The 12,091-nt window shown below is 36.6% G+C and overlaps 1 protein-coding gene across 1 annotated transcript in view; it reads right to left on the bottom strand.

Moving 5' to 3' along the window:
- Positions 1-558: 558 nt before the first annotated feature.
- BRMS1L (breast cancer metastasis-suppressor 1-like) overlaps positions 559-12,091 on the bottom strand; it is a 44,205-nt gene continuing 32,672 nt past the window's right edge. Inside the window, exons 6-10 of the mRNA XM_010835312.1 lie at positions 9,866-9,949; positions 9,109-9,173; positions 8,366-8,405; positions 6,317-6,443; positions 559-2,165 (exon numbers count right to left, since the gene is read on the bottom strand). Of these exons, the coding sequence (XP_010833614.1) occupies positions 2,048-2,165; positions 6,317-6,443; positions 8,366-8,405; positions 9,109-9,173; positions 9,866-9,949 (434 nt within the window). The 3' untranslated portion in view covers positions 559-2,047. The remainder of the gene's footprint in view (positions 2,166-6,316; positions 6,444-8,365; positions 8,406-9,108; positions 9,174-9,865; positions 9,950-12,091) is intronic.

Below are 12,091 nucleotides of genomic sequence, written 5' to 3'. Positions count from 1 at the left end.
CTGAATCAGTATCAATATTATGAATTTGTTTTATTTGATATAAACATTGAAGTTCTGAAAGTAAATGTGCTAAATCATGGTTTTTAAAATAAAGACTTTTACTTAAAATTTCAGAACTTATACAATATATTTTTATTAAAGTAGAACATATGCACATATATTTAAATTAAGTATAACTTCAGTTCAGTTCAGTCGCTCAGTCATGTCCGACTCTGTGACCCCATGAATCGCGGCACGCCAGGCCTCCCTGTCCATCACCAACTCCTGGAGTTCACTCAAACTCACATCCATCGAGTTAGTGATGCCATCCAGCCATCTCATCCTCTGTCATCCCCTTTTCCTCCTGCCCCCAATGCCTCCCAGCATCAGAGTCTTTTCCAATGAGTCAACTCTTCTTAGCTGTCTTAAATATCTGCAACAGAGGTTGAAACAGAGAAGCAGTAGCATTTGTTCAACACTCCATATCTATTAATGTAAATTGGCTCAAATCCTTCTCAGAAGTAGACAGGTTATAAAGAATAAAAGAACTCATGCACAAGTCATTCAAGACACTACGAATGACACTCAAACACATCTTTTTATTATATACTAAATTTAAAAATACAAATCTTATTAAAAATGCTTATGAAACATCGTATACGTAAGTACTGTCAAATACTATCAGATTATGACATTATGTACACTTGTTAAGGTTAATTAGAAACAGAACAACATTCATAACTTTGCTGATAATGAATTTCAGAAGTCAATATTTTAATTAACATTTGGCAACTTTGAAGTAGTGATCTGCACAGGAAGATGTCTGCAGAGGTAAAACAGTGAGAAAACAAACGGAAAAATGCAGATATTCCTGCCCTAAGTGTTATTAAGTAGATCTCTTCTTCATCCTCTTAAGTCTCAATATAACAGAAATTAAAGTGCATAAGACCACCAGGAATACCTGATTCAGTTGTACCCTAATACATACTACAGCCAATTGTGCTGCCATACTGAGGGCTTCGATCTCTGTACTGTTCCTGAGGTTTTAGAAGTTAATTTTGAAGGTGACTAGGGGAAGAGAGGCCAATACTTTTTAAATTGCACAAAGTGGCCTTAAAGTGTAGAAACACCAAAGATAAAAATATTAATTTGGGAATAGATTCAAGGAGATCATCCCTGTCTATTTTGCCCTAGAAATAAAATTAGGATATGAACCTAGTTTTACCTCTGGAAAATGCTTACTAAAAATCTGTTTCAGAAGATCAGACATGTACAGCAAGTACCACAATACTGTCAGTTACTGTCCACCCACTTACATACTGTATCATAAATACCAGGCATCAATACCTGCCCTCCAAAGATTCACAAGAAACACAGGAAGAAGCATGTTATTACTTGACACTAATTTTGCTAATCAACATAAAGTATGATCTGTAAAAATAGGTCACCACCATATAATCAAGGAAGAGGAGAAGGAAAGCTGCTAGTCTACAAAAGTGCTCCTTTTCGCTTTCAAGCCCAATAGCTTAATTTGGGGTAAAATAAGATTGTAAAGTAAGGCCATCAGTTATAAATAAGCTGATGAAGCCGTCTATACATACTCACGTATATATGTTTAAATTTCAGTTCTGATTTAACATGAATGTGCTATTACAAACCATTTATAGGAAACATTTTATCAGGCTTATTTACAAATATATGATCAGAGAAAAGATCTTGAAAATCAAAAAAACTGCAGATAAATGTAGCCATTGCTAACACAGTTCACTAAAGGTAAGACAGATTTACATAAAAACCAAAGGAAAAAGTTTAGTAAGAAACCCCTACCATATACACCTATTGGTCATTGGATCAAAAAGGCAAATAAATGTAATGATCATGACTAAACTTTTATTACTGTCTCTTTTAATAACATATCAACATGAGGTTTACTTAGAGTACTACCTATAAATACAGTCTCTCATGATTCAATGAGAATATTAAGTTATTGAATACATTTTTTTATTCCCATGGCACATCATACTTGGTAACACTAATAAGGTAGATTTAGATAACACTTAAATCATGATTACGAATGTTTAATTGAGTATTTTCCTTTCTGTAGCTGTGAAATGTAAAGCTTAGATTTGCTTCCATCAGGCCTCTTAAACCAAACTTCATCATGGTTAATTGTTGTAATTACAGCACTAAAAAGAAAAAAAAAATATGAATGAATGAATGACAATATGCCTCCCCTACTCATTTTAGAGCACTAGCTATAAAACCAAAATAGCTGGACTGTAAGGGTAGACTCAGGTATGTAACTGTCATTTATCAGAATGCTACTAGCAGGGCATGCTGCCAAAAATACCACATTCAGCAACACAATTATCTTTCTTTTCTTAATAGAGTTGGTAAAATTTACTCTTGGAACTATTTAAAGCACATTGTCCATTTCCAACCCACCTCCAAAAGACAAAAAAATGGAGCTAAAACCACTCCTTATATGGTATTACAGCTCCAACTCATATGAATATGGTTGTAGGATATGTTCTAAATACAAATCTTAATTCCCAGTGTCAAGCATTTTTAGTACTCATACATATTTTTTTTAACAGTATTAATCTTTATATATTAGGTTGGTGCAAAGGTAATTGCAGTTTTGCATTGTTGAACTTTGCCATTTGATATTGGAATACATTCTTAAATGCAGTTATGTTATACATCATTTTTTAACGTACATTTCTCACTTTATGCTTTTTTGCTAATGACTTATTACTTGCTGTGTATTTTGTATTTATTTTAGACAAGGGAAATGATGTTAGACAAAAAGCAGATTTGGGTAATTTTTGTTATTCAAGTTCAAAATGGGACATAAAGCAGCACAGATAACTCACAACATCAATGCACCTGACCCAGGAACTGCTAACGAACCTACAGTGCAGTAGTGGCTCAAGATGTTTTGCAAAGGAGCTGAGAGCTTGAAGATGAGAAATGCAGTGGCCAGTCATCAGAAGTTGACAATGAAATTGAAAGCCATCATCGAAGCTGATCCTATTACAACTACATGAGAAGTTGTTGAAGAACTCAACATTGATCATTTAGTTCAAATTGCCAACATCCGCTGGATCATCGAAAAAGCAAGAGAGTTCCAGAAAAACATCTATTTCTGCTTTATTGACTATGCCAAGCCTTTGACTGTGTGGATCACAATAAACTGTGGAAAATTCTTCAAGAGATGGGAATACCAGACCACCTGAGCTGCCTCTTGAGAAATTTGTATGCAGGTCAGGAAGCAACGGTTAGAACTGGACATGGAACAACAGACTGGTTCCAAATAGGAAATGGAGTATGTCAAGGCTGTATATTGTCACCGTGCTTATTTAACTTCTATGCAGAGTACATCATGAGAAACGCTGGGCTGGAGGAAGCATAAGCTGGAATTAAGATTGCTGGGAGAAATATCAATAACCTCAGATATGCAGATGACACCACCCTTATGGCAGAAAGTGAAGAACTAAAGAGCTTCTTGATGAAAGTGAAAGTGGAGAGTGAAAAAGTTGGCTTCAAGCTCAACATTCAGAAAACTAAGATCATGGCATCCGGTCCCATCACTTCATGGCAAGTAGATGGGGAAACAAAGGAAACAGTGTCAGACTTTATTTTTGGGGGCTCCAAAATCACTGCACATGGTGATTGCAGCCATGAAATTAAAAGCTGCTTACTCCTTGGAAGGAAAGTTATGACCAATCTAGACAGCACATTAAAAAGCAGAGACAGTACTTTGCCAACAAAGGTCCATCTAGTCAAGGCTATGGTTTTTCCAGTGGTCATGTATGGATGTGAGAGTTGGACTATAAAGAAAGCTGAGCACCGAAGAATTGATGCTTTTGAACTGTGGTGTTGGAGAAGACTCTTGAAAGCCCCTTGGACTGCAAGGAGATCCAACCAGTCCATCCTAAAGGAGATCAGTCCTGGGTGTTCATTGGAAGAACTGATGTTGAAGCTGAGACTCTAATACTTAGGCCACCTGATGCGAAGAGCTGACTCATTTGAAAAGACCCTGATGCTGGGAAAGATTGAGGGCAGGGGGAGAAGGGGACAACAGAGGATAAGATGGTTGGATGGCATCAGTGACTCAACGGACATGAGTTTGAGTGAACTCCGGGAGTTGGTGATGGACACGGAGGCCTGGCATGCTGCTGTCCATGAGGTTGCAAAGAGTTGGACATGACTGAGCAACTGAACTGAACTGAACTGAACTGATGGTCATTTGGCATTTGAAGCAAACTGGAAAGGTGAAAAAGCTCAGTAAGTGAGTGCCTCACAAGCTGACTGAAAATCAAAACACTCGTTGTTTTGAAGTGATGTCTTCTTCTCTTACTCTATGCAACAATGAACCATTTCTCAATTGGATTGTGACATGCAACAGAAAGTGGATTTTATACGACAACTGGTGATGACCAGCTCAGTGGCTGGACCAAGAAGAAGCTTCAAAGCACTTCCCAAGGCCAAATTTACACCAAAAAAAGGTCCCGGTCACTGTTTGGTGGTCTGCTGCCCATCTGATCCACTATAGCTTTCTGAATCCTGACAAAACCATTAGATCTAAGAAGTATGCTCAGGAAATTGATGAGATGCATTGAAAACTGCAATGCCTGAATCCAGCATGGGTCAACAGAAAGGGTCCAATTCTTCTCCACGAAAATCCCCAAACACACGTCGCACCACCACCGTTTCAAAGTTGAACAAATTGGGATACAAAGTTTTGCCTCATCTGCCATATTCACCTAACTTCATGCCAACTGACAACCACTTCTTCACGCATCCTGACAACTTCTTGCAGGGAAAATGCTTCTACAACCAGCAGGGTGCAGAAAATGTTTTCCAAGAAATAGTTCATCACATCTCGAAGCATAGATTTTTATGCTTCAGAAATAAACTCATTTCTCGTTGGCAAAAATGTGTTGATTGTAATGGTTCCTATTTTGATTAATAAAGATGTGTTTGAACCTAGTAACAGTGATTTAAAATCCACAGTCCAAAACCACAATTACGTTTGCACCAACCTAACAGAAGTCTTTCTAAAACTATGTTTGTGTTTAATCCTCTTTTATGCTATTTTATCTTCTTTTTAGTGCTATCCTGGTGACTCAATAGTAAAGAATCCACCTGCTAATACAGGAGACACAAGTTTGATCTATGGTGCAGGAAGATCCCCTGGAGCCTTCCCCTGGAGAATGAAAGGGCAACTCACTCCAGTATTCTTGCCTGGGAAGTCCCATGGAGAAGAGGAGTCTGGTCAGCTACAGTCCATGGGGTCGCAAAGAGTCAGACACAACTTTGTGACTGAGCACAAGCATTTCCTTTTTAACCATATTTATGCTACACAGTAGTAGTTATATGTCTCAAAAGCAATAAGATAAGGCAAAGAAGCTAGGGGTACTTTATATATATATATATGTATGCTTCCCAGGTGGTGTTAGTGGTAAAAAAACCCACCTGCCAATATTGGATATCTAAGAGACATGGATTCAATCCTTGGGTCAGGAAAATCCCCTGGAGGAGGGCATGGCAACCTACTCTCAGTATTTTGCCTGGAGAATCCCATGGACAGAGGAGCCTGGCAGGCTACAGTCCATGGGATCACAAAGAATCCGACACAACTGAAGCAACTAGCATGCATACACAAAGATTCTAAGTAGTAGTAGTTATATGACTCAAAAGCAATAAGATAAAGCAAAAAATCCAGGAGTATTATATATATAACCTAGTAATTAATTAGCTCAATGGACTTTTATGAGAAAAGTTTGCTCCTGAAATGAGTATTCAATATTAAATGCAAACACCTTATTTACTATTACTACCTAGAAAAAGTTATTTTTTTACTGTAGAGGATAAAAAAACTCTGAGGATTAAATAATAAACTATAAAGGAACTAAAGAAGTGATGCACATTAATATTTTCCAAAGGCCACACCAAAGAAAACTTAGAAGGCTCTATAAATAATTATACAAACTTTATTTAAGCTCAGACAGGGTTGAATCCTTTAAAAGGCAATTTTCAGTTTTCAAGTTATACTTTAATTACCATCACTCTAAATTTTCATTAATTTTCAATTCCTTTCCCATTCTGATTGATGCAATTTTTTTTATACAAAATACTAAAATATACCCCCAAAAGTTAACATTAACACTGGTGTTCAAACATGCTAATCAAATCATATGTCAAGAAAAGAAAGAAATCCATCGCAATTATTAAGGTATTATGAATGCACCATACAAGCAGCAAAAATTTACTGACAACCACGCAGTACACTCTCATACTGAGCAGCAGTGAAACAATAAAGGCTTTTTACCTTGTAGGACATTCATCTTTTTTGTCAATACATATTGTCTGTCCACGTATATACCATTCACCGTCATAGTATAACCTTCCCTCTTCGGATCTAGCACTGTGCAGGTGTTTTTCCAGTTTCACAGGTGCTAAAGGGATCAGTTCAAAAACTGTTATATTAATAAGACATTGTCAGAAGAACAAAAGTGCAGAACACTTAAGCATTAATACCAATCCACCCATATATGTGAAAATACACTAAAAATATTTTTTTAGATAAGAAACCTATATCTAATAAAAACAAAGAGAATTTCATTTCCTACATTTTTTACATAATTCACTGTTTTTAATAGAGCTAAAAAATATATAATAAATTAATTAACTAGACAAGTGCAAGAGAGCAGATATATTATCCACTATTAATGCCAATTTTAAGTAAGATTTAAAATCTGAGTTGTCATATTTCCACTGAAAATTCCCTGATGGCTCAGACGGTAAAGAATCTGTCTGCAAAGCGGGAGACTCAGGTTCAATCCCTGGGTGGGGAAGATTCCCTGGAGAAGGGAATAGCAACCCAGTATTCTTGCCTGGAGAAATTCCATGGAAAGAGGAGCCTGGAGGGCTACAGTCCATGGGGTGCAAAGAGTCAGACACAATTGAATGACTAACACACACACTAACAATATATAATAAATCAATAACTAGACAAGTGTTAGGAGAAAAGATGCATTTTGCTTTACTAGTGCCAATTTTAAATAAGATTTAAAATCTGAGTTATCATATTTCCACTGAAAATTATATTTTTTCATATTGTCTCGCCTGACACTTTTTATTGTCTCAACTGACATTTCAAAAAAGCAAAGTTTAACATATATTCCAAGAATTTTCCAGGCCTTTGATTCTAAAAAGCAAATGTACTCAGTAGAATTTTCATTTTGAAATTCTAGAAATGGTTTGAGATTCATCAGATAAACTCATGCAGAAAAAAAAAAAAAAACCATTCTTTATGGAAGCACACTGTCAAAAGCACACCATGGAATAGAAATATACTCCTCTGCATCATTCAAATGTCACCACCTCAGAAAGGTCTTCCCCAACTACTCTACCCACTCCTCAGTTAATCTTCACCACAGCTTTATATTTCCTTCATAGCAATTATTACAATTTGTCATTATCTAGTTAGTTATCTATTTACATATACATTATCATTCTGCCTCCCTCAAGGAAGTTCCAGGAGATTCAACTCTTGCACCACTGCATTCACTGACCTCAAAAAGTACCTGGTATGTAAAAGGTTTTCAGTAAGTATTCACTCATTCATTCATTCAACAAATGTTTTCTGAGCACTGTGACTGAAACAGACAGATTTCTGACCTTTGTGGAGCTTACGATTCTCTCAGGAGACAGGTAAACATGTAAACAATCAAAAAATTACAAATTGTGGTAAGTGCCATGAAGAAAACAAAGAATACACATGCTAAAGATAACAGGGGCTGGGGAGGAGACCCACTCAACAGTGTAGCCAGACTCTTAAAGGAATCCATGGCTCAAATCTATACAGTGAAAGAACGTAGAAACAGAGAAATTATTCTAGACAGTAATGTCCATCACTACTTCAGCAGTGATTTCAGGATTTTTGACGAACCCTACTGCCAGCATTCTAATCTCTCTCATAGAAAATATAGGTACAGAAGTAATTTTGCGCACAATTCTAGAGGCTTGTGGAATTGAAATTCCACAATTCCTATTCACAGGCTCTCTGAAGGCCATCCACGGACTCCAGACACCTCCCCTTCAGAATTATTGAGCCCATTAAAAAACACTAAATAAATACTTTTAAGATTACTGATCCATAATTAGCAATTGTAATGCAGTTGAAGCACTAAAGAAATACATTCCATTCATAAATCTTGAAACTTTTACATGAGGCAAAGACTCCAGAAGAATTTTTCACAGTTCTGCATATAGTGTTCACTGATGAAATGAAACCAGTGAGGGGGGAGTGGTTTAGTGTGTAGATGACTTAAAAAGTCTCCAAAGAGAAGATTTGAACTCAGATAAAATGACTTACGTTCTGTTTTCACTCTATGTGGACCAAGTGTAGCCATTGCCTTAATTAAAAGAAGAAGAAGAAAGATGTCTGAGTTCAAAATCAAAGTATATTTCAATATCCATTTAATATACAATACTTACAAGCTTAATAACAAACAGTGAAATATGATCTGCTTCAATAAGTTGGTAATGTCTAAAACCATGGGAATATAAAAAGAATAAAAATTTCTTCTAGAGGTGTTATCAATACCTACTCTAAATTCTCAACTAAGAAGCTTTTGCGAATGGAAAATTTTAATAGGAAAACAAGTCTCCACTTTCAAACAAGCACAGAAAATCTTCTAACATTTCAATGTTTAATGACAAAATGCAAAAATGTACAATAAAGGTTCAAATATTCACTCACTCTCATTCATTCAACAAATACACCTGAATGCCTTCTGTGAGCCAGTACCAGGCTAAGAACTAGGCACAGAATGGTAATCCATTACTATTTTGGGGCAACCTAAATACTTTTGCATACTTTTGCATAAACTGTTAATTACATTATCACAGGAAAAAATACAATCAAACTGCTAACATGCCTCTCATAAAATACTCTTGCAATCCACAGTTATCTGTATTAGTAATGACTGCCTAGAGAGACTGTTGCAAAGTAAAGCATATTTACAATAATATTTTGATGTATTAGTGAAAAATTATATACTCTTAAAAAGTAGACTACAAAAAATATACTTGAATTCCATTTCTCTTTAAACATACCTTCCTTATTGTTGTCCAGTCTTCAAGAATATCAAGATCTTGTAACATATAAACTATATACGGACGTTGAAAAGTCAAGGTCAGTTTAGCTGTAAGAATTTCAATTTTAAACTATACTTCCAAATTTCTGTTTTTCAGAAACTGGAACAATGACTTCAGACAGAAACCATCAGCATGCTGAATTCTGACTCCAAATTGTTTTTCAAAAAACTTAGTACCAGCATAAGTATGTTCTAGTACTTCAGATGTTATAACCATATTCTCTTAATCCTATGGTGTCTCTGACAGTAAGATACACCAACAACCTAATCACTGTTTTGAGGTGGGCGAGGGGGAAAGCAGGAGCCAAGGGAGGGTACCATCGGGAATGCCAAGATTGAATGTATATATTAATTTAATTTAAAAACATACCAGTTTCAGAGACATTAAAAATGTCAAAAAGTACAATTGAGAATTTAGCAATCATGCTATATAATAAACAGCTGCTTCATTTCAAAGCCCTTGTGATCTACAAACCCATATTAATTTTCAGTGTTGAGATCATGGCTAAATTTCTTATCCACTCTACCTCCCTTAATCTAAACTATACCCTTCTGCTTTCAATCATTTTTAAAAAATCATCTGTTCTTATTACAGGATCATGCAAATAAAGATAAAGCATACTAATAAAAACTACAAAGATATGCACAGTGCAAAAACGTACATTAAAACAACTAAAAAAAAAATTTAAAAACCCAGAAAATTTGAAAAAGGATATCTGACACAACAACTGGCTTCTTTTTGTCAGGACTGAAAGGATCCTTCCTCTTTTTTCTTGACTGAAGCTCATCGTTCCACAGCTCTGGCAAGTAAATAAAAATTAAGTATTATCTGATTTCTTGAGATCAAAGGAAAAAAAAGACTAATTTCATAGTAGCAAAACTGCATTGGTGGCTATGTTTATATGCTATAAATATGGGTATATACTGTAATATATATGACTATATATAATTTAATGAGCAGCTATATATTTATGAATTTTCCTCTTCTTTCATTAGAGCAAAATTCAATTTGGCACTTAATGCCTAGTAACTGATGAACATATATGTCAGGCACTTAAATATTCATCACGTGAATGGTCTCAACTAATCTTTGAAGCTACCTCTCAGGCAGACAGTCTCATGACTTCAATTATACAAAGAGACTGACTTAGAAAAGCTAAAACTGTCACCCATGGTCAGCCGACGAGTCGAACAATGGCAGGAGAGCTCAGCTCGTCTGCTCTGCCTATTCTATACTGGAGAAACAGAATTTATAACAAGTAACACAATACACGTTCAAGAACCATAGGATAACCCAGTAAATCTTGCAAGGTGTAGAAAGACCTTCCCTGAAAAAGCCAATTTCACTTTGGCCTAATCTAATTATTAATAAGTATTTCCTTTTTTTGAGACAAAAACCTGCCTCCTTATAATATCCATCTTTGTGTCCTAGTTTGTGCACAACCAAGAGAAAAGACTTCTACTCCTTCTTCCACATGACAATCTTTCAAGACTTAGAGCAAAGAATATATACTGTAGCTGTCTTCCAATACTACTCTTATGTTGTAATAATATGCTTAACTATTCTTACAGTACATTATTCTTATGCCTGTTGTTCCAGTCACACTTCTATTTTATTCCTTTTCATGTGCTTCATTTTCTATATCTTTCTGAAGTATGAGTCCAAATTAAAGCAACAATCACAGCAAATTCTTTAGCAGTCTTCCTCCTTGCCCTCTCGTTCAGTTCAGTTCCGTTCAGTCGCTCAGTCATGTCCGACTCTTTGCGAGCCCATAAATCGCAGCACGCCAGGCCTCCCTGTCCATCACCAACTCCCGGAGTTCACTCAGACTCACGTCCATCGAGTCAGTGATGCCATCCAGCCATCTCATCCTCTATCGTCCCCTTCTCCTCCTGCCCCCAGTCCCTCCCAGAATCAGAGTCTTTTCCAATGAGTCAGCTCTTCACATGAGGTGGCCAAAGTACTGGAGTTTCAGCTTTAGCATCATTCCCTCCAAAGAAATCCCAGGGCTGATCTCCTTCAAAATGGACTGGTTGGATCTCCTTGCAGTCCAAGGGACTCTCAAGAGTGTTCTCCACCACCACAGTTCAAAAGCATCAATTCTTCGGCATTCAGCCTTCTTCACAGTCCAAATCTCACATCTATATGTGACCACAGAAAAAATCATAGCCTTGACTAGATGGACCTTTGTTGACAAAGTAATGTCTCTGCTTTTGAATATGCTATCTAGGTTGGTCGTAACTTTCCTTCCAAGGAGTAAGCGTCTTTTAATTTCATGGCTGCAGTCACCATCTGTAGTGATTTTGGAGCCCAGAAAAATAAAGTCTGACACTGTTTCCACTGTTTCCCCATCTATTTCCCATGAAGTGATGGGACCAGATGCCATGATCTTCGTTTTCCGAATGTTGAGCTTGAAGCCAACTTTTTCACTCTCCACTTTCACTTTCATCAAGAGGCTTTTGAGTTCCTCTTCACTTTCTGCCATAAGGGTGGTGTCATCTGCATATCTGAGGTTATTGATATTTCTCCTGGTAATCTTGATTCCAGCTAGTGTTTCTTCCAGTCCAGCGTTTCTCATGATGTACTCTGCATATAAGTTAAATAAGCAGGGTGACAATATACAGCCTTGACGTACTCCTTTTCCTATTTGGAATCAGTCTGTTGTTCCATGTCCAGTTCTAAGTGTTGCTTCCTGACCTGCATACAGATTTCTCAAGAGGCAGGTCAGGTGGTCTGGTATTCCCATCTCTTTCAGAATTTTCCACAGTTTATTGTGATCCACACAGTCAAAGGCTTTGGCATAGTCAATAAAGCAGAAATAGATGTTTTTCTGGAACTCTCTTGCTTTTTCCATGATACAGCAGATGTTGGCAATTTGATCTCTGGTTCCTCTGCCTTTTCTAAAACCAGCTTGAACATCAGGAAGTTCACGGTTCACGTA

The sequence above is a fragment of the Bison bison genome, unplaced genomic scaffold (genome assembly GCF_000754665.1).
Source record: "Bison bison bison isolate TAMUID 2011002044 unplaced genomic scaffold, Bison_UMD1.0 scf7180017864041, whole genome shotgun sequence".
Classification (NCBI taxonomy): Eukaryota; Metazoa; Chordata; class Mammalia; order Artiodactyla; family Bovidae; genus Bison; species Bison bison.
Note: the sequence above shows the minus strand (reverse complement) of the source record. Positions and strands in the feature narration are given on the sequence as shown.